The sequence below is a fragment of the Prunus persica genome, chromosome G3 (genome assembly GCF_000346465.2).
Source record: "Prunus persica cultivar Lovell chromosome G3, Prunus_persica_NCBIv2, whole genome shotgun sequence".
In the NCBI taxonomy this organism is placed as follows: Eukaryota; Viridiplantae; Streptophyta; class Magnoliopsida; order Rosales; family Rosaceae; genus Prunus; species Prunus persica.
The window spans coordinates 26,929,653-26,953,423 of NC_034011.1; the positions used below are offsets into that span (position 1 = coordinate 26,929,653).

At 40.4% G+C, this 23,771-nt stretch overlaps 6 protein-coding genes across 6 annotated transcripts; 4 read left to right on the forward strand and 2 right to left on the reverse strand.

The window, feature by feature from the left end:
- Nucleotides 2,629–3,822, forward strand: LOC18781950 (glutaredoxin-C5). The gene has a single exon (XM_020560377.1). The coding sequence runs from the start codon at nucleotides 3,061–3,063 to the stop codon at nucleotides 3,436–3,438; it is 378 nt and encodes a 125-aa protein (XP_020415966.1). The 5' UTR covers nucleotides 2,629–3,060; the 3' UTR covers nucleotides 3,439–3,822.
- On the forward strand, nucleotides 6,230–9,500 carry LOC18782934 (membrane-anchored ubiquitin-fold protein 4). The gene is made up of 4 exons (XM_007215100.2): nucleotides 6,230–6,707; nucleotides 6,926–7,172; nucleotides 8,475–8,645; nucleotides 9,163–9,500. Exons 2-4 carry the CDS (start codon nucleotides 7,043–7,045, stop codon nucleotides 9,216–9,218), a joined length of 357 nt encoding a protein of 118 aa, XP_007215162.1. The 5' UTR covers nucleotides 6,230–6,707; nucleotides 6,926–7,042; the 3' UTR covers nucleotides 9,219–9,500.
- On the reverse strand, nucleotides 9,713–12,558 carry LOC18781877 (DELLA protein RGL1). The gene is made up of 2 exons (XM_020560560.1): nucleotides 11,557–12,558; nucleotides 9,713–11,430 (listed from the first exon to the last, which is right to left on the reverse strand). Exons 1-2 carry the CDS (start codon nucleotides 12,556–12,558, stop codon nucleotides 10,309–10,311), a joined length of 2,124 nt encoding a protein of 707 aa, XP_020416149.1. The 3' UTR covers nucleotides 9,713–10,308.
- Nucleotides 15,346–16,497, forward strand: LOC18784150. Its single transcript, XM_020560222.1, has 2 exons — nucleotides 15,346–15,729; nucleotides 15,846–16,497. The coding sequence occupies exons 1-2, from the start codon at nucleotides 15,546–15,548 to the stop codon at nucleotides 16,187–16,189; spliced, it is 528 nt and encodes a 175-aa protein (XP_020415811.1). The 5' UTR covers nucleotides 15,346–15,545; the 3' UTR covers nucleotides 16,190–16,497.
- Nucleotides 16,585–19,440, reverse strand: LOC18781769 (exocyst complex component EXO70B1). Its single transcript, XM_007216011.2, has one exon. The coding sequence runs from the start codon at nucleotides 19,424–19,426 to the stop codon at nucleotides 17,009–17,011; it is 2,418 nt and encodes an 805-aa protein (XP_007216073.1). The 5' UTR covers nucleotides 19,427–19,440; the 3' UTR covers nucleotides 16,585–17,008.
- Nucleotides 19,575–23,501, forward strand: LOC18782720. Its single transcript, XM_020560221.1, has 8 exons — nucleotides 19,575–19,833; nucleotides 19,920–20,419; nucleotides 20,908–21,070; nucleotides 21,475–21,675; nucleotides 21,747–21,989; nucleotides 22,221–22,368; nucleotides 22,662–22,893; nucleotides 22,990–23,501. The coding sequence occupies exons 2-8, from the start codon at nucleotides 20,089–20,091 to the stop codon at nucleotides 23,325–23,327; spliced, it is 1,656 nt and encodes a 551-aa protein (XP_020415810.1). The 5' UTR covers nucleotides 19,575–19,833; nucleotides 19,920–20,088; the 3' UTR covers nucleotides 23,328–23,501.

Sequence of the window (23,771 nt, forward strand, 5' to 3'; positions counted from 1 at the left end):
TACAACTTTAGCATAAAGAAACTCAACTACACGAATATTACTGGAGCAGGGACAATTAATTGGTACGAGTTGCTGAAGCATATAAAGAAGCTTTTCCATTATGACCAAAAAAAAGAAGAGAAGCTTTTCCATAATTACGTGCCACAGCAGCTTCAGACAGATAAACTTATAAATGGACACACCCACACCTCATTTGGGCCACTCTAACGCACTCCCGTATTGTTCTCTCTGGTTGTTCCACTCTAAATGGCAAAAAACTCATATCTGATCTGATACAGAAGAAGATAAACATTACGTACATTGCGACAATTCAACAGCTAAGGATTTGATCACGCTCGCTCACTTCTGCTGCCCAATGCAAAACTTTGTACGATTGAAATTAATGGGTTTTAATTTTCTTTCTTTCTTGATTGATGTTCTCTCTCCACTGAAAAGAAAACACAGAGATTCCCAAGAATCAAAAGTACACTAAGCTCCTACACTACACCCCCACCGTCGGATCTCTTCAGCTTTGAATACTGCATACATCACAATCCTCCCACGGCCATGATTCTATTCTGATCTGGGTTCTTTCGTTTGTCTGTTCAAACCATTGGGTTTGAGCTTTGACCATACATACACATTATTACACATACATGCATGATTTCAAAATGAAAATATATGGACGGAAATAGCTATATATTAATACCAGGCCTGATCCTGATCAACTGTCTGCCCAACTATAAAGTCTCATCTAAAAAAACTAAAACACGTACGTACACGGTACGTGTTCATCAAAAAGGAGATTCACGGGCTTACTTTTTGGATCATATATAATTAAATTGGAGATTATATGTTCGTCAAATAAGAGGCAGAAAATTAATTAAAGAGGGTGAAAAGTGACAAGCACAATCGAATAATATCAATTTCTTTTTCTTCGCCCAGGCCTCTCGCTTTTATTAGGGCATCCTTCCTTCCCTTCTCGCCCAAGACATACCCTTAATTGCCTCAGTGCCTGCACTGCACCATCTCTTCCGTCTGCCAAAAGCCAGAGACCCCAATAGGCCAAAAGCACAAAACCCTTCTTTTTTTCCTGTTAAAAGGAACATCTCTGCATGTACGGACTCCATCACTTGCTTTTATTTTACTCTCTCTCTCTCCCTCTCTGGGTTTGCTTTGGTCTACCCTTATATATCTTTAATATTTATCAATTAGTACTGGCAATTGATCAGGAAATGCTTTATATATGAAACCCTGAATAATGAAAAAGTTACTGCCGCGCACAGAGGACATGCTGCATACATGTCTAAGCATGCGTGCTGTGAGCCATGGAGCCAAGCATGCATGTGCCCCACCTGCTGCAGCTACATCATTTTATTCATTACAAATTAAAAGCCAAGGCACTTGATCTCATTATCCCTTCTAATATTCTCTTAACTTTAGTTAGCACAAAATTGATATATGCATTTTGACCTGTTAATTTCTGCTTGTAACTTTATATTCAGAAATAGAATGTACGTATCACAGTCTCCTTTTTCCCAAACCAATGTAAAATTGAACTTTTCCTTTATCCATACATCGATGGGATGGGAGATAAATAAGATATTCAATATAAAAACATTCTGGAGAACAATTAGCAGCAGCAGGTATCTCTTAACTGAAAAATATGTACTCAAACAGATAAGCTAGCATATACAAATTATACTTATATATAATAATAACTAGTAATGAATCCCCATCCCCATCCCCCCACATGTAAAATAGAACAAGAAGTAGATAATATACATATTTGTTTTTGGACATATGGAATAATTTATTTTCGATAACAAGGAAAAAGAAAAAGAACCGTCCAAATCCAAAATATACTGGAAGATATATAAAATCATGGATGTTGAGAATATTCATCTATCTTAAGTCCTTAAGCAGTAGTGAGTAAAATAGCTAGGCTGGGGTCCACTACAAAATTCCATCTAATCCGAATCAATTAAACCATTTTGAGGCATCAATGGACCTATTAATGTAGTGATTTAAAGTAATCGTTCATTTGGGTAAGATCTTGGATTCGAATCCTAGTAACATGTGTGTCACGTTTAATTTATTATCTCCCATCTCAATTTAAAATGTCTTAAAAAAACCCTTTTGAGGCAATTGTCCAAAAGGAACGACAGCATGATTTTTTGTTTCCTCAAAATAACATTTTAAACCAATTCCGTTAGTGAAATAGCTAATAAGATAGTGGTAGTGTAGTAGCTACAGAGAGAGAGAGAGAGAGAGAGTAAAGCCCAAAGGGTTTTTAGGGATGAAACTAAGAATCCAAAAATGCGCATGAAGGGTTACGTCAAGAGAAGGAACAACGGTTTGTGATGGGCACGTTCTTGCTTTTTTTAATTGATAATTAAATTGATCGCGCAGTAGGGGATCGGTAGGGCCGACAACAAGGACGGACATAGCCGTCTATTACCCAAACTCTCTTCTGAAAAAGCCTGAGCAGCTGAGCTTTATGTCTCATGTCCTCTCTATAAAGCTTTTCCTACGCCCCATTAATTCCATGTATTATTTAATTGATCTAGAAATCTCATTTTAAAGTATTTATTTTTATACTCGATGTTTAAATTAATTTTTTCAACTTTAAATATCATTTGTATTAAAAAAAAATTAAATAAATTTCATGCATATAAACTATATTTAAAAAATGAGAATTCAAACACAAGACTTCAAGTCCCACACCTTTGTCTCATGTTTTCATTATACCATGAGGAAAAGATCTCCATCTATTTCTCTCCTGCATGCGCTGACGACTACAATATTAGACCACTACTTTTATGTTTATTCCAAGACTACCCATCAAATAAAATATAATAAAAAAAATTCAAAGTTGAACCAATAGGCCATAGGCATAGAGACTTGACAACTTAAACGCTCTATAAATACCAACCCTCTCCTCCTCCATTCCTCACCAATCTCGCTCCTCACGCATCAGTACTTGTCTCAATTTCAAACACTGGTTATAAGTTAGCCAAGCCCTGTTTCTTTACCAAAAAAAAACCCAACTCTGTTCTTTAATATTTGATTTTGACCACAATGCAGTACCAGACAGAATCATGGGGCTCCTATATGCCCACGAGAAGTAGCATGGGCGGCGACCCACTGGAGCGCATAGAGAGGATGGCCTCAGAGAACGCTGTGGTGATATTCAGCGTGAGCAGCTGCTGCATGTGCCATGCCATCAAGAGGCTGTTTTGTGGCATGGGCGTCAACCCAACTGTGTACGAGCTGGATGAAGACCCGAGAGGCAAGGACTTGGAGAGGGCCCTGATGAGGCTCTTGGGCACCTCCTCTGCTGTTCCTGTGGTCTTCATTGGTGGAAAGCTTGTGGGTGCTATGGACAGAGTCATGGCCTCTCACATCAATGGCACTCTGGTTCCTCTTCTCAAAGAGGCTGGGGCTCTCTGGCTCTGAAAATGGATTCTCTTCTTTCTTCAAATACTAGTTTTTTGTTCATTTTTAAGAAAGAGAGAAGAAGAGGAAGAAATTGACTAGGACCTAATTACATAGCAAAAAAGTACCTAATTGATGACCAGCAGCAGGGCAGAGGAAGAGGAGTTGCTTTTGTGAGTCCCCCCTAGCTCCATTTTGGACACACTAATCACTAATGTCTCACTCACTAGCTAGCTACTTCATTTCTCTTTGGGTTTTGTTTTCTTAGTTTCATATGGGTGTGTTGGATTGTCTTCATGCTTTTACTGTGAGTGTTCAGAGAGATATGTAATGTAATGGCTCCCTCCTCTGTATACAAAAAAGAAAAAAGAAAAAAAAAGAGAGTTAATTTCTTACTTTAATCTCTAATCTTGTAATCTGTGTCTCTGTTTTGCATTAAGTTATTTCCACTAAGCACAGCAGCTCCTTAGCAATGTTACATTTTAAGGCTTCTAATTTGCCATTAATGTACATGAGTATGTTTAGTTTTCAGCCTTCTGCCTCTTTGCTTAATTTTGAAGTAATACTAATTTCAAGCTTAGGAAGAAGAGAAAGGCCAGGCCGGCAAAATATATCCGTATACTACTAGCATAAAGAAAAGATGCAACAGCAAAAGGGTAGCTTTTTAGATAATGTGTTCAGTGTGGGATCCAGTCCAGACGTACGGCGTCGTTTCTAAACAGAACATACTGGTGCCGTTTCGTCACTGTCCCTTTCCCCATCTCCAGTTAAAGTGGTGCTAAAAACTAAAGCCTAAAAAAGTGCCATGGGGCTGGGTCATGACTCATGAGCAATTCAAGCAATTCACCCATTTTCCTTTGATTTTTCACATTTGCAATTCCATCTCTCCCCCTCTCACTCTTTGTTTTGCGCCGGAAAATTCGCCAGTTTAGTCCCCAACCTTTACTGTGGGTTGGGTCCCAACTTCACTGTGGCAGCCACTCAGATATTGACGGTCCATGATCAAGCTTTGACTGGCCAACTCATTGGATCGGCAAACTTTTCAACGGTGATGACTGATGGTAGGCTCAAGTCTTTTCCTTCTGTTATATGAGTGGGTCCCAGACCGATCTCGACTTGTAGCCTTAGCCCCTTGCAGCCACGTCACTCATAAATTTATCCCGTCCACGACCAAAACGGTCTACGCAACCTGCGCTGGGACATTACAAGACCTCAAGGAAGGTCCACATGGCATTTTCTTGAGATTCTGGGGGATATGTTTTGGACGGGCTAGCCCTAAACACATGCTATGTGGGTTGTAGTATGTAGGGAGGGGCGGGGGGGTGGGGGCCTTCAACTTCCTAGTTTGGGAATTATTTGGGTTAACTTAGCATGAAGTTGGACTCTGGGCGTACGCCATTATCTAACGTGGATTATAGTAGTGTCATAATCAATGTTTTAAAAGGGATGTCATATTCCGCCAACCAGGTCTAGCTTAGTAAAAAATAGGTCTTAATTTGCAGGTTAATGGTCTTAAGTTCGAATCTCAATAACACTTTAGTAGTATGTGTGTGAGAAACTTCCCTCCTCTTTTAGTTTAGACTATCGTTTATTTATTTACTTTTAAAAGGATATGCCCTACCCGGAGCATCTGCTTGTAGGAATTAGGATTGGTAGAATGAAATCTACCCCTTCATCCTATATTAAGTACCCACTTCCTAGGTTGGATAAAAATAGAACCTCCTTTAAAATCTGAATGTAAAATATATAAAGGAACAAAAGTAAATTTTTAATTCTGAAGGTCGGCACACTGCACTGGGCTATATATGGTTAGATATTGTAAATAAATCAAGATTATGCATGCTTGCTTGCTTGCTACTTAGCCGGCGTTAAGCCCAAAATATTTGTGGGCCAAGTTAACTCACACTACTTTCCGGAGGGCCTGGCCTGGTTATATATAGCTTCTGTATAAGACTTGCCGGTCCAAGCTATTCCATTTTTTTCAATTAACCTTTATAAAATTATAATACAAACAAACCAAAGAGGAATATGAATTTTCATTATTATACAACCTTTTTTTTTTTTTTTCTATTATGTGATTTATTTACACTAACACCCTTTAAGGTTTTTGAGTTTTTCAAAAAATCTCATGAGATTTCAGAAACTACACAAACACTCCTTGAGTTTTTAAATTGTTTTCACAAAATCCTTTTTTGTTGATTTTTCTTCTAAAATTGTAAAAAAAAAAATATCCAAATGACAAAGTTAACCTTTGAAATTAAATTTCATATACATTCATTGAGGTTAATTTTATCATTTGAATAAGTTTTTTTTAAATAAAATCATCAATAGTTAGACGAACAATCAACGAAAAAAGATTTTGTCAAAACAATCTTAAATCTCAAGGGATGTTCATGTAATTTTTGAAACCTCAAAGAATTTTGTGACAAGCCTTGAACCTTCAAGAAATGTTAATATAAATAACTCTTTTAAGTACTCATATATTTGAATATCCAAAAAACCCATACATATATAAATTGATTTTTTTTGTTTTTGATAGATGCATATAAATTGGTTGCATATACTAATTTTTGTAGAAGTCCATAAAAACTGTCGCGTATACGGTGTGAGAGAAGTAGCTTAGCAATTAGCAATGGTAGTGAACTTTGACCGGGGCGCAGCTAAATTCGCGTGGCATGCCAAACGGCACCGGCAATGGCAGTGGCATCTATCTGATTTTAATCAAAGCATTTATCACGGTCTCCGTGTCTCACCCACGCGTTCAGGTCTCCTTCTAAATTCTGGTCAATGTGAACGACACAGAAAGAGAGGCACCCTTGCTACTCCAATTTCCTACTCTACACGACCCAATCACTCTGCGCCACCTAACAGCCAACCCCTAATGATATTCTTCCCATTGCCTACAAGTTTCAAGTACAAGTATTCCATGGCATAGAGGATCCTGATTCTCTTCTTCTTACATGGTCAATTTTACTGACAAAAAAAACCACAGAGATATCATTTCTTGCTCTCTCTCTCTCTCTCTCTCTCTCTCTCTCTCTCCAGTCTATACTATTTACTGACACGATTCGAAATCGAAATCTCACTTTTTCTCTCTTCGTCCCAAGAAAATTAGAAAAAGAAAGCGATTGCTCCTGAATCAAAAGCATCATCATATGTAATTTAAAATTGTCTATTTCTGTCTAAGAATAGCTGAAAGAGGCAAGATCAGGTCTAGGGTTTCTTCTCGCCAAAACCCTAAGCACACTCGCAAAAGCTCTTCCTTTTGCTCAATCCCCATCTTCTCTCCGGTATGTTTTATTATTACTCCCATAATTGCGGATTATTTCATCGTACTTTTAATTTATACGCGCTTTTATCTTCTTTATTTGTTTATGAATTATGTCCGACAACTTTTTCATTTTCTTTCTTCCTGTAAATGAAAATTCATCGGGAGGCAATGCAGTGAACAAAATAGCTAATTATTTGGGATAACGAATTGAATTGTGGTAAATCTTTTGGTGGTCAGGAGCCAAACAGAGTTTTTGACTGGGGAAGAGGTGTTGTGGGATTTCTTTGCCTGAAGAAAGGTTCTGGGGAAACGTTTGGTTGACTGGTTCAATTGGCGGAAGGTTTCAACTTTCCAATGCCGGAGGAGGACCTGGTTGAGCTTAAGTTCCGTCTCTATGACGGATCGGATATTGGTCCGTTCCGCTACTCACCCGCATCCACAGTGGCAATGCTCAAGGAGAGAATCGTGGCTGAGTGGCCGAAAGGTCAGACACTTCCACTTCGCATTTGATGATTTTGCACATTTTTTTTAATTTTACGTACTCTGTTAATAGAGGGATGCCACTTTGATGGATGTAATGTTTGTCGAATTTGTCCTCTTTATCAATAAAAACAGCGTGCACAAATTTCATTTGGATAGTTCTTGTTGATGCATCTGTTGGATTTTACATTCTCATGCTGCGTTTCTCATTTGGTGGGGGAAAGGGGTTTGGAATTTATGAAAAAACCAATCTTGTTTCAATCTTGTTCCCTGACTCCAAGCAACCAACTCCCACAGTATGAATCTTAACATGTTCTCATGTTGAGATAGAAAATTATAATTTCGACTTTGAACCCAATTTTTGCTGTTGTTTCCGACTTGAACTTTGTTTCAGTTGTTGCATATTTGTGTAGTTCTGGTACATAGATTTGATTTAAATTAAGTATTCATATTCAACATGGAAAATCTATGTTCAAGCTTTGGAATCGGCCAACAAAGTTCCACTTGCTTGATGTTTGAGGTGTGTGGGAAGTGAGAGTTTGCATATGGTTGAGAAAGCTTAATGGTGACATAAATACCATTGTCTGAAGAATAGGAAATGAGTATTGTAAAGCTGATTTTTTGTTTCTTGTGGACCAATGAGGTTTCTTTTTTGACAAGTAGGCTTACATTCTTAAATAGTTATATGGTTCGCAACCTTGGTAAACATTCCAAGAATATGAGCTGTGATCTAGATGTGCTATCTGGTTGCACAGAAGGACCTAGTAGTAGTATAGTTAAAGTAGGGGGTATTTGAGCAGTAAAACACCACTTCTAATTGGTGGACCCAGATTACGGTGCTTGTGAAAAACCATTTTTATAGGATTATTTTTTACATGACATCTGTTGGGGCTGAATCATTAGTCTGACAGACAGTGTCTGCATTGTGTAACTTCTCTTGGTCTTCATGCTTATGAAGGCAGTGTTTCTTTTGTGATAATTATAGGAGTTGGGATCAAGGATCTATTTAGACTATGTCCTCAGTCAATGCCTTTACCACATCAACTAGGACAAATCTCTAAAATATCGTGTTTTTAGACAATATGTGTGATATCAAAGTATGTGCAAATCTTTATGAATTGAAATTACTGTATGCATATCTGTATGATGTTAAGGCGTTCCTAATTCTGCTACATTAATTATGGCTTTCACTGTCTTATTGTCTTATGTGGCCCTTTTTTTCTTAATTTTATTATTTTCTTGCGCTTCTTAACTTCATTCTGCTTATCATTTTCCGTTCTCTAAAATTAAAGTGTTGTGGTCTTAGATAAAAAAATTGCACCAAAAGGAGCCAACGACATAAAATTGATAAATGCTGGGAAGATTTTGGAAAACAACAAGACTGTTGGTCAGTGTAGAGCACCATTTGGAGAGCTTCCAAGAGGAATTATCACCATGCATGTTGTTGTTCAGCCTTCTGTAACAAAAGCAAAAACAGGTAGTTTTCATCCTAAATTGTTTAATGTAATAGCTCTGTTTCTGTGAAATTGGTGCTTTGTATATATGTTTATGCCTGTTAGGTTAGATTTCTTATGATTACCAATTAGGCTAGCAGCCAATATGTTTTGCCCTGTTCACGGCTGGTTTGTTACTGGTGAAGAGGGACACTGCCTAATTTTTGTCTCGTTCAATACCGTGAACTTCAAGTGGACTATTGTTGTCCTTAACACCAACAAAGAATAGTTGGAGTGTCATTTACCTCTTATTGCTAATTCTTTTTTGGGCAATCATGGGCACCTTGGGGTACCCTTGTAGGTGATTGTCATTGTCGCTAAGCAACGTGAATAAAACTTCTGGTTCCATTTTGTTTTATATATTATGAAGGTGCTTGAAGTCTAGTATATTGCAACTGTGATTAATTCTATGTTGAAGACTGAGTTTCTAAATAAAGACATCCATCAACTGCACATCAACTGCAGCTTCTGACTATTTGTTTTGTTTGTTTTCATGAACAGAAAAGAAAGTTGATGAGGCCCCAAGAAAAAATATGTGTTCATGTTCGATATTGTAAAAGAGTAAGTCTGGGTGAGCATGGTGAAGACTCTGAGTGAGGCTGCGTTGGGGTTCCTGGGGTCTGCTGGAACGTGGAAATGAGTAACTGGAGAGAAAATAATTTGTACAACAGTCCAATCCCCCATTGTCACATGTGTTGTTGGAGGGAAATCCTGTGTAACAGTGAATATTAGTGAAGTATTTGCGTTTTTCTATATAAAATGGGTGCTTGATGTATTTTGGTAGCTTAGTATCTATTTTAAGAAATTATTTATACGAATCTTATGGGAATTGAATTGTCGATGGTTGGTGCCTCTGTTTATACTTAAATTCATGCCAAAATGGTACAATAATGATAAAGGTGTTGACTGTTGAGGCAACGCAAGCAAGGATGAAAGCAAAAGCACAACACTAATTTTGAATCAAAATTCAACAGGGAAACAAAGTACAACGGAATAAACTTGGCCTTCTCTCCCTGTTTGGACAAGGGAAAGAGGTGGGATTAAAAAAGAAAACAGGAAAAGTACTATTTTAGCCTCGCATTTTAAATACGTGGCAAATTCTTTGTTTGTTTGACTGTTACAAATTAGTATTTGAAATGTCAAACCCATGATGATGTAGTAAGAAACAGATTACCCGCCTAATATATTGAATCAGTTATGGATAATTGATTTTAAATTGCATTCTTTATACCTTGTAGTAACAAATTAGATATCAGCGTCATAACAAATTACAATGGGACTCATTTCTATTAGAGAGGTAGTGCACAATGTGATATGAAAAATGTGGTAAGCCTAACATTTTCCATAATAAAATCCCTCCCGGATCCTCTTACTTACCACCAACACACCAATTGTTTATTATCAGATCTCAGTGTCCAGTGGTTACGACAGAATGCTGGACGAAAATCAGAGCCCTGTATTGATCAAGAAAGAGAATGAAACCATTATTCATACTTTCTAGATCTTAAACAAAAACAAATAATATAAACCAAAAAAACAAGTATCTGATTAGAAAGAAAAAAAAAAAACAGAAAAGAAAACTCCAATGAAGCAGGCACGTACGTGTACGTAAAAGCAAAAACAAGTTGAATGAGATCATGAGCAAGTTTAGCATCTCCATGCAGAAGCAGCCATTATAGACCTGTCCTGCCACCCCAAGAGCAAGCAACCTTTGTCCTCCGTCATCCTATACCCATCACAGGAATACAAACCCAGCAATATCTTCGACTGAGTCACCGCGTTTGCACTCAGCGCCACGCTCTTAAACCCCTTGCTCTCCATCACCTTCCTCCACTTCTCCAATCTCTCATGCCTCTCCGTCCTCTCCGCCCCTTCACACGCCACAATGTTCCTGATTTCCTGTGCAAATATGTACTGCTCCACCTTCGCCCTCTGCGCTGAGTCAGGCGGAAACGTCGCGTCCAGCGAGTCGAAAATGGCTGAATAATAATGCAGAGCCTCAAGAAACCTCCCCAAAAAGTAGGGCCCGTTATGGCTCGCTTCCTGTTCGACCAAAGTCACGATATTGGGTGCTTGGTCACGGATCATTGCTAACACGTTCCCAAGATAATTGCCCGGAACTCGGTGGAGTCGGTTCACCGTGTTCACGGCCAGGGCTTCGCCGATCCTTCGGTTGAACATGTGTGGCTTGAGATCTTCGAGTTGTTCCCCGACTGCGTGAAATTCAAACGGGACATGAAGAGAGAGGGCTAATTCGGTCAAACAACGGCCCGTCTCTTTCACAGCCTCAATACAGGGGCCCACCCCGGTTATCCGCAGAAACGGAGCTCCGCCGGTGCGGGCTGCTAAGGCTTGCATGAAAGCCGGCCACTGATATCCTTGAAGGATATCGAGGTCGATGACGTGGACACGTTCTTCGGACTCGAAGGCCTCAAAAATGGCTTGGTTGGCGGTGAAGTGGGCGAATTTAATATAGGGGCAGGCTTGGTAGACGATCTGGTAGATTTTGAGGATTTCGAGGGAGTTGGGAGGGAAAGGGGAGAAGGGTTTAGGGGCGGAGGCAGCTGGGTTGGTTGTTAGAGTGGCGGCGAGGCGGGCGCTTAGGGCTTCCGTGAAGCAGGAAGCGACACGTTGCATGGAGTCGCCGAGAGGCGTCACCACTCTGTTGAGGTGGTGGAGATACCTTCTGGCTAACATGAAGTCTTCTTTTGCAACTGCCTCCGCACAAGCCAGAAGGAGGTGAACCAGTTGGAGCCCACTATCTTGTTCCTGCTGCATATACATAAACATAGAGATATTTTGATGGATCAATTAATTTGAAGAGTTTGGAAGCAGAAAAAATTAATAAGTTGATGACGTGGAAGTTTATAGAAATATTAAGATATAGAAATTTACCTGTTCAGGAGCCATAGGAAGATTAGGGGCCATGTAATTAAGGTTGTGATGGAGTTGGTGTTTTATGGGATGCATCAACGGCTGTTGTTGTTGTTGCTTCTCTTGCTGGCGTTCTTGTTGCAGTTGCTGTGATAGTGGTGCGCCACAATTTGAGCCCATCTGCTGATATGCACTGGCCCTGCTCTCTTGGGTCATTTGAGAATTACCTGCCGTAACCAACGACGTTTCACTCGCGGATCGGCTAAACCTTGAAGAATTCTGCATTGGCAGGCAGTCCAAGGGGGCAGCTGGAACTGTTGAAGATGTTGGCATGTCATGAGGATTATAAGACTGCGATGAGGTTCCAGACATCTTCGATGATGATGTTGTTGGATTTTGGTAGGCTGCTATGAAGCTGTCTCTTTGATAGTCATCCAAGAAGTCTTCAATAGATGCAGGAGGCATTGACTGCATGTTCTGATCAGCTGGCTGCATATATTGATTGACAGGGGAGTTGAAGACCCTCCGGAGAGGGCTCAGTCCCTTCCCTTTGGGGTTGTGGGTGCTGCTGAAGGCTCCAAGATGAGGCGAAAACCGAGGAGGAGAGCAACCTGAGAGGCTCTGGCCCTGCATGGACTGAGCATAGTTGTAATTGTAAGTATTATGAGCAGCTGATAAGGAAGAGCCTGGCTGGGGTGAATCAGGCATGTTGTTTGGGACTGGCGATAAGACCATGAAGTCGGTATCAAACTGTTCTGAGAATAAAGACTCCCATATGGAATGGTCGGGCGATTGGACTTCAACATCACCGTCTAACTCGAACTTGAGTGTTGGAAAGTTGAGGCTGGGCGGGGTTAGGCTGCTCTGCTCCATCTCAGAGGATGGAGGAGTTGTGGTTTTCTTAGATTCGGACATGGAAATGGACATGGTTGTCGATTCGTTCGGAGACGGTGGTTTGAGATCGGAGGTGCATGAGATTTCACTCTTAATAGACCCCATACTCCCACAAAGAGAATTCATCATCATTACGATGATTAATTTCCTTCTACCAAATACTAATAATGTAACGTAGAGTGACAAAATATATATATATATATATATATAGACTAATCAGCCAAATTAAAGCCCCAAAGGATGATTAAATTCTCTCACTAGCTATGATATTAAAGTAGACTAATCAGCCCTTTGACTCTTTTTGAAATGAGGAAATTCAATTTTGCTCTCATGCATGAAGCTATTGGTAGATAGAGCCTAGAACCTAGGTGGGAGTTGGTATGGTATAGAGAAAGAGCAGAAACTATTTTTTTCTCTCTACTTATTGCCGGAAGGTAGGGAGGGGGGATTTGTCTGTTGGCCCAGATTTTTGCAAGAAAGGGGAAGAGAATTAGAGGGACAAAACCCAAAACGATTGGCTTTGTGTTTGTAGGTAGTGATTGACTACCTCCATTTCATCTCCTCTGTACTATGCATAGCTGTTTTCAAGGGGCATAATTTTGTCATCTTCTGTACCTACTTTAACTGTATGTTAGTAGCTAATGGCCTGAGGGAGTATAGGAGACAAATGTTGAGTTTATCCGGGTCCCACCTTCCTTGGGCCGGCCCAGCTGAGAACAAGGAGGTTGGAATTGTGTTCTTGTTATTTGATTTCCCTTTTAAATTAATATTTTCACTCTTCCTTGGTGGTGAATTTGGGATTGGTTATTGGTTGGACGAGAATAACAAATGGGGAAAAATCTAGGGAAAAATGGTTTCATGAAATAAAAAAGGGAAAATATAAAAATAAATAGGACAAGAAGGGCTTTTTAATCATCGCAATTGCGAAAATGACTTCAATAATGGATATTGACAAAGAGAGAGGCACCAAGGCTTGCATGTCTCTTCTCTCTTCCCTTAGACGACTTTTGTCGCAAAAATTTGTATGAAATTTGGGTAGCTAGAGGTTGAAGGAACGTACAAACGTGATATTGGAAAGAGATTGAGTAGTGTAATAGACGTTTTGTAACATGTACAAATGGTCCACTAACAAAAGATCAATATAAAATAAATTATAAGTTCATATATTCAAGAACGGGGAAGTTGAATATCATAAATGTAAGAGTCGGGAGAGTAAATGATCTTAATCATTTGAATAACATATTACTAAGAGTATTTGAACGTTGAGAGTATTTTTGCTCACAACTTTAATTCTCAAGTTGTACCATTATCACCCTTCTCAATACTTGACATATGTCCATAAGGATAACCATGGTTTCATAAATACAAAACAAATAGTTAACTATAGTTAGGTCCATGAACACGTGTCAAGTGTTGACAATGGTGATGAGAGTATAACTTGGGTTAAAGTGGTGAGCAAAAATATTTCCTTCAAACATTAGCACACACAAAACACCTGGTTTAAGTAATAAGTATAAATTGTGGATTATGATGAAAATTAGTACAAGTTGTGGAGATTTTTTTGGTTGTATATATGTGAATAAAAGACAAATTATATGTGTGTATCGTAATGATGGTGATGATTTAGGAGAAGTGGTGGGAGAGTTGTGAAAATAGAGAAAGACAAGGGGATGATTTGAGAGAGAGAATGAAGAATTGAGAGTGAGAGGGAGGAAGAAAGGGATGAGACCAAGAAGGAGACATAGGCAAAGTCGTCGGATGTGGCGTCGGTGGCGCCGCCTAAGCCTTGTATTTGCCAAAGGAATGAAGCGTTTGTCTTAACCCGCAATCCCTTTTCCTCAAAATGCCCCTCTGAGGCGGCAACTCAACTCATCAACAACACGCCTTGCCTTGCTTTCACATGTATCAAATATACTCACTCTTTTGTCTGCACTCTTGCTTTCCCTTCCCATCTTCAATATCAATATCAAAACCAATCTAACTTGACTAACTAAATAACGCATAAGTGGTTAATTTCCTACATTTATATGATTTTCATATGAATTAATTGGAATGAAGAGGCAATGGTGGGATTAAAAAGAAAAGAAAGGGCAGTAAAAATTGAGCTACGTCCAATCCAATGTGGGACGACTGTATGGTCTGTTCTGCTGGCTTGGCTTGGACTATATTCTGCCCAAGCATATGGCTAGGTCAAACTAGAATCTGTATTAATAAATTTTATTGACATAATTGTCAACTCTGTCTGTAACAAATCCCACATTACTCCCCGTTTTGCTGATTTGTTTACTTTGTGAATTTGTGCTTCAAATAATTCAGCCGGGACCCAAAAGACTCCTGCAATTGGATCTTTCAATTTGATTTCATGGGCCCTGAAAATAAATGTGGGGTCTTGTCCTGTTATGGATGTTGGGTTGAAATAGAGATGAGATTCAGATTAGGGACTTTGTATTAATTAAAGCCCATAAGTACAGTAGTTTGGATTGAGTGAACTGTGGTCCTGTCCTGTCCTGTGGTTGTCATAAAAGCTGCCTTCAGATTTCTCCATAACACAAACTGACTTTGGTTTAGTTTAAGAGCCAAGTAACATAACAAACCCTAAACTACATACATGCAGAGATTTATTATATTAATTTCTCCATTGTTGTAGACTTGTAGTGTAGTTTAGACAGGCTATTAGTATACAGAGTTTGCATAAATAAAATGAGCTTCTGTGTTATTGGATGTTTTCGAATTTAGACCTTCAAATAATAAAAAAGCAGCTGTTATTACCCTGCATAGAATCTATACTCTTCTCTCTCTCTCTCTCTCTCTCTCTCTCTCTCTCTCTCTCTCTCTCTCTCCTACACATCAATTACACATCTTGCCAAATGACATTCACATGTCTATGTTTGTAGTGAAAATGATAAAATGTCCCCAACTTTTTGCTTACAGTTGGATCTCCATCATCTACTGCTCTCACTCACTATCCACACAATACACTCATCTTCAACAAATGTGATAATAATGCTCTCAAAGTTTTTCACAGAATAACAGCAAACTCTTCATCCTCAGTATCCCTAGCTCTCTCTCTCTCTCTCTCTCTCTCTCTCTCTCTCATCTGATCCATTATTGTTGCCATGAATCCACTATTTCTCTTGGTTATTTCATCTTTGTTTTTCCAGTCAGTATATTTGGGAGTTGAAGCAGCAAAAGCTAAACCAGTAAAAGGTACCACCCGGTCCCAGATTATTGTAATGGGTCTTGTTTATTGTGACATCTGCTCCAACAACACCTTCTCCAGACACAGCTACTTCATACCAGGTCACATTTCTCAACACTCATTACTCATACATACTACTATTGTAAAGCTATATATATATATATATATGTTGCTTAATTATTTGTTTAAAAGTGAAGCTAAAATAGATTTCCAGCAGGTGCTGAAGTTAAAATAGATTGCATATTCCAAGCAGTCTCACCAAGAACCTCAGAACATATATCATTCTCAGTGAACAGAACTACGAACAAATATGGGGTCTACAAGTTGGAAATCCCAGCTGTTGAGGGGATCAAGTGTGCACAAGATTCAGCAATAGTGTCTTCCTGCCAGGCAACCTTAATGTGGAGTTCATCTTCAGTATGCAATGTTCCTGGTTACAAATCCACATCAGATGAAATAACAGTCAAGTCAAAACAAGCCAATCTCTGCATCTACAGCCTAAACGCATTGAATTTCAGACCATCAAAGAGAGAGATCACCTTATGTGGGAAGAAAAATTAGGACTTCCCTTCCCTGTGCTTCATTTTCACCCAATTATTACCCCTCCCTTTTCTAAAAATCCCTTCTCTCTCCTTTAGTCCAGGACCATTTTGGCCTTCCATCCCCCCTCATGGTTCTTTCAGTTCCACATTGGAAACAGTACCTTGGATTCCGTTTCTCCTTTTGGTCAATCACCAAGATCATCTTTAATAATTTTTGGTTTCTGCAATATTACTTGTATGGTTGTTTTTGCTGTACTAGCTAGACAGTCATAAAAACTTCATGCACGTATAGTTCTGGATGCAAGGAGCCCGATTGATTACTTTTTACATACACGCATATATGTATATATATTGTAACAAGGGAAGGAACTACAAATATATTCCACCAAAAAGGAACTAGAAATACATATATGCTAAAATTAATCACATCAGAAACCAAAAAGGTTATAATTATTGATTATAAACAAATCAATGAAGCGGTTTCATGAAAGAATTGGATCAGTATTTAACAAAAGAAATCAATGTGCATGTTCACACAACATTGCAAGATTAATAAACAAAAGAAAGAAGAATTTTTAAAATCCAGAACCAAATCAATGAGGCTCTGAGCGCTTTGGCCATTTTCACCTGATCTGATCTTCAGCAAAATAATCACATGATCCTATTTATGATCTTCGATACACATGCATTACACCTGACCTCGCTAGCTCCTTTAACCGATTGTCTGCTAACTTCACGAGCCTTGATCCTTGAGTTACACAGTTGATGCGCGCCTGGCTAGGCCAGACTACGCTGGCTGCTTCAATTCATAATAAAACTATCTGAGGGGAGAAGGGTTTCATGGTTTTTTCCTGAATATGGAGGAATTGGGGTTTCCATCAAATAGCTCATCAATGTACGTCTCTATATCTTCCGCCTGGAATTTGATGTACTTCTCTGTTTGCCTCCCCGGGTCCAGCACCTGCGAGAACCTCCCCAAGAACGACCGGTACGCCGGAATCACCACCGCCGATATCGAAACCCTGAGCTCCGACTGAAGCTGCTCGTCGCTGACCACCCACATGCTCTGCGTCTTGTGGATCTCGTCGAACAAGGCGTTGAAGCTCTTGAACCTCTCCTTCAACACCGGCTTCGCCACCTTCCCGTGCACGGTCAGCCCCTCGTGGCTCAGGCACTGCAACAGCCGGCTCCACGTCTCTCTCTGATAGTTCTTGTGGTACTGCCTCAGATCCGACGACCTCTTCCTGCACCACGTGTCCCCCATACACGAGTTGATCTCCGTCGACCCTTTGATCTTCTGCAAGATGTAGCGCCCGTTGTTCATCATGAAGATGGAGCTCAATGCAGAGTCCTTGTACAGCTTCGCTTTCCCCTCCAGATTCGAGTCCAGCAAGTCCATCACTCGCATCAGCTGCAAATAGAACGGCGATTGGTGGTCGCTCTGCTCGTTCGCGTTCCCCGACGACATTCCCTCCCCTGCCTCGTAGTTATGATCTGGCCTGCTCGTTGAGTCGGAGCGTTCGATCTTCGAGTGCTCTCTGAACACCAATTCCAGCGTCTCCTTGTACTCGCACGTGTTCCTCAGGTAATTCATCATGTAACGGGTCAACGGATGGACCGCACCACCCGGGACCGGGTTCCGCCCGGCCTCAGCCTTAATGGAATTCTCCAGATCACAGAAAATGCAAATCACCGCCTCCCCAAGCCGGCTCCGAACAGTGGTGGTCTCCGCTTTCAGCTCGTTCACGCACTCCACGGGAAACAAATTGTCCATTTTCGGAACCACCTCGCGCAAGGCCTCGTACATATCCAGCGTCTTGAATAGCTTCTCAGCCGACCGCTTGGATATCACGATCCCTTCGGCAAAATTCAGGAGCCGTATGATCACTCCTCTCGTCAGATTGCTGAACAGGCTGGATGAGATGGAAGGGTAGTCAGCGAACACGACCTCGGCTAGCTTGCGCTCGCCGGAGAAGTAGACGGCGGCACATTCCTTGAAGGCCTTGATCCACGACACGACCTCTCTCTCCAGCGCTTCCCAGTTCATTTTCTGAATGTCGTCAAGGCTGTGCTTCTCTAAGCCCAGCTTGTGCAGAGTCTCATCGAACGCAAGCCTCCTCGAGATTGTATAAACCTCGCAACACTCGGTTTCGTATCCACTTGATATCATCTCCTTGGCTATCTTGTTCATATTGTTCACCACCTCCTGAGCGTATCCAGGAAAAATATCAGCTTGTAATTGATCTCCGCCGCCGCGTGACTCAGAATAATCCGGCAACATGCAGCGGTCCTGTTCTTGATCCTGCTGCTGCTTATTATTATTCCCGCCTTTATTGCCGTGGCTGTTGTGGTCTTTATCACCAGCCGAGGGAGTATTAGGCTCCGTGCAGTGTCTAGATTCTTCTAGAAGCATTCTGAATTCTTCTTCGAGATACAACAAGGCTCTGTGCTGAATGCTTCCGAGGCGGTTGATCAATGCGCCGTGACTCTCTTCAAATTTCAATCCAAGGAAAGACAGATACTTGCTCAGCCTCCTTATCCGATCCAGAGCTTCCAAGAACGACGCGTCCTCCTCTGGCACCTGGCACCACTTGATCTTGCTCTCCCCCGAGTCGCGTTTCGCTATGACCTCATCTTCAACCAGATTCATGAACTTTTCCACCAGCTTAGGGAGCTCTTCAGGAAAACTGAGGCCGTCGTCGTTTTCATTTTTCTCGCTGGACAGAGACGAGATGCAGCGGTCCAGGTCTTCAGACACCTTCTCGAGGCTGGGATCTTCTTCTGGTTCAGGTTCGGGTTCGGGTTCGGGTTCGGGTTCGGGTTCGGGAACTGGATCTTCAACTACGACCGGATCGCTTTGACCGTCATTCTCAGTCTTAATCTCATTCTCATTCGGATCGAGGTCCTTTTTCATCTCATAATCCGGGTCATCACCGTCGGTATGAAGATGAACCACGGTCTCGGATGGATTCACATTAGCATTATGATCATCAGGCTTTGCAGTGGACTTATGATCATGATCATCAATATTATGATGATCAGCCTTTGGAGTAGACTTGGGATCATCATGATCAGGCTTTGCAGTGGACTTGGGATCATCATGATCAGGCTTTGTGCCAGTGGACTTATGATCATCCTCAGGCTTTGCACTAGTGGACTTGTGATCGTCATTAGGCTTTGAAATTGCAGCGGAGGAGTCGGGTGACGGTGCGTCGTGTTTGGGCTGATCATCCTTCTCTGGGAGGTTCTTCTCCATTTTGCTTTTGTGAGAATATGTGGGATGGAGATCACAATGGGAGGAGGAGCTGGGAGAGGGTTTGATGAAGAAGAAAAACAGATGCAATGAGGACGGAATAACTATCCGTTCATTTCATTCTTGGTTTGTTTCGGTTTTAGCAAATAATAACAAAATTCTATTCGTTTTTTTGATGCTTTGATTTTGTTTTGTGTTTTGTTAAGGTGTGGATTGAAATGGTCGTTGTAAAGGGCGCGAGAGAGAGGGTGGCATGGGAGAATGTACGGACGCAATATTTTCTGGAGGGGAGCTATAATTTGCTTGGTGGACTAGATTTGTTTGTTGGTTTGTTGTGCACTGGTGGTTAGAATTTTGGAATTTTTGACCGTTGACTGGCCTTCCCTTCCTCCCCACACCTTCTTTTTGTGGTCGCCACGTCTCCCTCTCTCGTTCCCTTTTTGTTTTTATTTTTCCTTTATTTTCTATTGACTGAATTTATTACTCGACTTTGTAGTGGGCCACGAGGCACGGCCTGAAAGAAAACAACGGTGGCCCAACCCAAATCCACTAAACACTCGCCACTCTCTGTGTTTCAGTAACTGAGCTTCTCGAGAGGCAGAGGTAGTCGGCAGGCGATCTGTGGCTTCAGATCCATTAGCCACACAGAAAAGGAAAGGAAAAAGATGAGGTATGGTGTTTGGAGAAGGAGACGGGTGTCTGTAGGGTCAATTCTGATAGTGTGTGCATTGTGTGCTGGAATGGGGCTGTTGATGCTCAACTTAAGACAGGTTGATCCTCCAACGAGCCCCGATTTCCCCATGCAAATTCACAATTCGGATTCGGAGTCTGAAAGCGGTGGTGAGGTTGGGGTTGAGGACGAGCCTGAGAGCAAGAGTAAGAGAAAATCCAACTCCTGTGCTACGGTGGAAGAGATGGGAAAGGACTTCAAAGGAGGGTTCTGGGAGGAAAGTCTCAGAGTCAGGAAACTTATTCAACATCACTTTGACTTGAATGGTATTTTTCTATTCTCATTTTCTTCAGGCTGATTGTTAGTGTTAAATGTAATATACATGCTACCTGATTCATGTGATAGTCCCAAACATTGAAATTGGTCCTGTTCTTAATTTCTCAGCTTCTTTTAAGATTTTACATTTGTGTGAGATACATTAGGTTATGTTCCCTGATCCTGCTTGAACAATTCTACTAGCACTTTCATGCTTTGCCTGCCCATATTCTGATTCCATCTAGTGTATTTATTCCTCACAACTACTCCCAGTCAGGCCATCCATCTTTCACATTCTTGTTCCATATACAAGCTTTTTCTTATATTTAATCTATATATTTCACTGAATTTGCTGATATCCTTATGAAAAAAAAAGTGATTTTTAATTTCTTATTTGTTTTTTTCAAACTCCATAGCATCCTACTTTGAGTGTGGAACCTGTGATTCATCCTATAGAACTTTTGAGAGATGGAAGCTCATACGACTCATTCAATTTCAGGTGCTTCCCGGGTCCGAAATCTTCCTCCCGAACAGTTTTGTCAGCATGGCTTTGTGATGGGTAAAGCATCAGAGGCAGGTTTCGGGAATGAAATGTACAAAATTTTAAATGGTGCAGCATTGAGTATACTATTAAACCGGTCCCTGATCATTGGGCAAACCAGGCATATTGGTTCTTTCTCAAGCCTTTCTTTTCTTGTATTTCATAAGTTCTTTTTCCCTGCGGTAACCTGAATTGTTTGAAAAACTTGGTCTTTAGGCTTACCATTAAACCATATTATTATATGTTATATATTGCTTGTTTCTTATAAAAAAAAAAGTTATATAGAGCTTCCTTTGAATGTTTATTAGAATGCCCCAGAGGCAGTGCTGTTATGGGAACCTATAATTTTACACTTCAATCATTTTTCATGTGCCTTGGATGCATTCTTTGCAACTCATTCAATGGTTTACCTTAGCATTACCACATAATGGGGTCCAACACACATTGACACAAGTAGGATCATCATAACTAAGTTGCAGTAATTCTTGCTTTTTCTTGTGCTCACATCAATGTTGCTTATTTCAGGGGAAAATTCCCTTTCGGGGATTACATTTCTTATTCCAACGTTTCCTTTACCATGAGAGAAATTAAGCATCTGTGGAGACTTAATAAATGTGTTAAGAAGTATGGAAGGCAACTGATTATGAGGACTGATGACTTTGAGAAGCCAACACAGACAAATGTCCTTTGTAGTGACTGGAGGAAATGGAAGCAACCTATCATATGGTAAAGTGAGACAAATTTTAGATAACTCATCATCAGATATCATCACATGATCATTAACATTAATACTGCAGGTTCCAAGGTACAAATGATGCTGTGGCAGCCCAATTTTTCTTGAAAAATATACACCCTGAGATGAGGAATGCTGCTTCTATTTTATTTGGAAAGCCAGAGGTTCTCCATTCTCGGCCTAATGTATTTGGGGAGCTGATGAGAGTGCTTATAACTCCTTCCGAGGATGTTGAGGATGCCGTCAATTGGGTTCTTAGTGGAGTGGAACCTGATATTTCACTGCACATGCGAATGCTCATGAATAAGTAATGCAACCTCCCATTTATTTCATTTCTTGATTAGGTTAAATTTTGAATTCAGAAATAGATTAAATTTTGCAGCCAATTCATTGTGAAGTGTTATTATCCTTAAACCTCCCCTCTTAGTTGATACCAAACCAATTGTAATGTGCACGCATGCATCAGAAAGCTTTCACACACACTTGACACTCCTATGAGTTTAATCAATGACGCAGGTTTTTGCCTCGTGTTTTCCAGGTCTATCAGAGCTGCTCAGGCAGCATTGAACTGCATCAGAAAAGCTAAGCAAAATCTTGGCAAGTCACCAAGACCCAGGGTAGTCATAGTGTCAGATACTCCCTCTCTTGTGAAAAGTATTACACCAAATATAAGCAAATTTGCAGAGGTAATATACTTTTACACTGGCATGTTACAAATTATACTGCATAATCAGCATTGTATAACACTCATGAAATTATGAATTTTATAATAAATACCACCTGTGTGCATCCCCTATTTGTGGCCCCACATTGTGTAACTCTATATAACTTTGTTCTCTTTTAAATCTGTAGTCAGGAATGCAGCCTTAATTTCTTTCACCCAAACGAGTTAAATACTTTGAGAATCTCTTTTTTTTACAAATTGTTTAACTATCGAATTGTGTCCTTTTGATTCTAATTGAATTGTGGTTTTTCTTAGGTCATTCATTTTGATTATGAACTTTTCAAAGGAAATATATCTGATAGCAGAAAGGGATTGCACAGTTTAGATTTTAGAATGAAAGATTGGGGCCCAGCGCCCAGATGGGTTGCCTTTGTAGACTTCTTTCTCGCATCACATGCAAAATATGCTGTTGTGTCTGGGGCTCACAGGCGTGTTGGGACGACTTATGCACAGTTAATTGCAGCACTGGCTGCAGCAAACAATCTTGGTACATACATACATATAGTGTTTGGATAATTTCCTTTAACAAATGTTGCTCAAACCTCAAAGTGTTGTAATGTTCATTCTATTCTATCTTTCGCAGGCGACAAACCAACTGGTTCTAATTTTGCATTTTTAAGCAGCTTTCAAGGTGATTTGTTGAGAGAAGGTTTAAGATTTCAGATTGGTTGGGGGCATGTGTGGAACAGATTTGCAGGCCCCCTTGGGTGTCATAAACAGCCTAATCAATGTGCTTTCACACCGCTTCTCCCTCCGGCATGGTGGGATGGCCTTTGGCAATCCCCCCTTCCAAGGGATATCAAGAAGTTGGCGGAGTACGGCATCCAGTTATCGGGCTTTGGCACAATGGATGAAAATTATCTCGACACATTTTGTAGCTCAAGGAAGGTTGTGGTGAAAACTGTTCCATTCCTTTTGTAATGCTTGACATTGCATTTCATTCATCCTATGTTTTGGCACGTCCTCCACTTTTTATACTTGTAACATTAAGCCACTCATTGACGTTCTATCGAACTCCTTTCTTTTTTTTTGGGTTCTTTTGTTGTACCACCATAAAATCAAAGTCATGGCCGGTTGCCTTTCTTATCTTAAATATTTCGAATTTTGTTTGTCGAAGTTTTGATCAACACCCTTAAGTAGAAATGAGCTAAAGCTAAAAATGAATTAGATCTTAAACATGGGGAATATCTACACACGCAGGTTCATTAAACTAGGATATTGCTTGCCTCCATTTACGGAATTGAAAACACAAAAAGAAAGACTACATGCCTGTTTAACTGCTATTGGCAGAAATGTAGAAGTTTTTACTTACATGGAAGAAGGGAAGTATTTTTCATTAAACAAAGTGTATCGAGCTTACTAGAA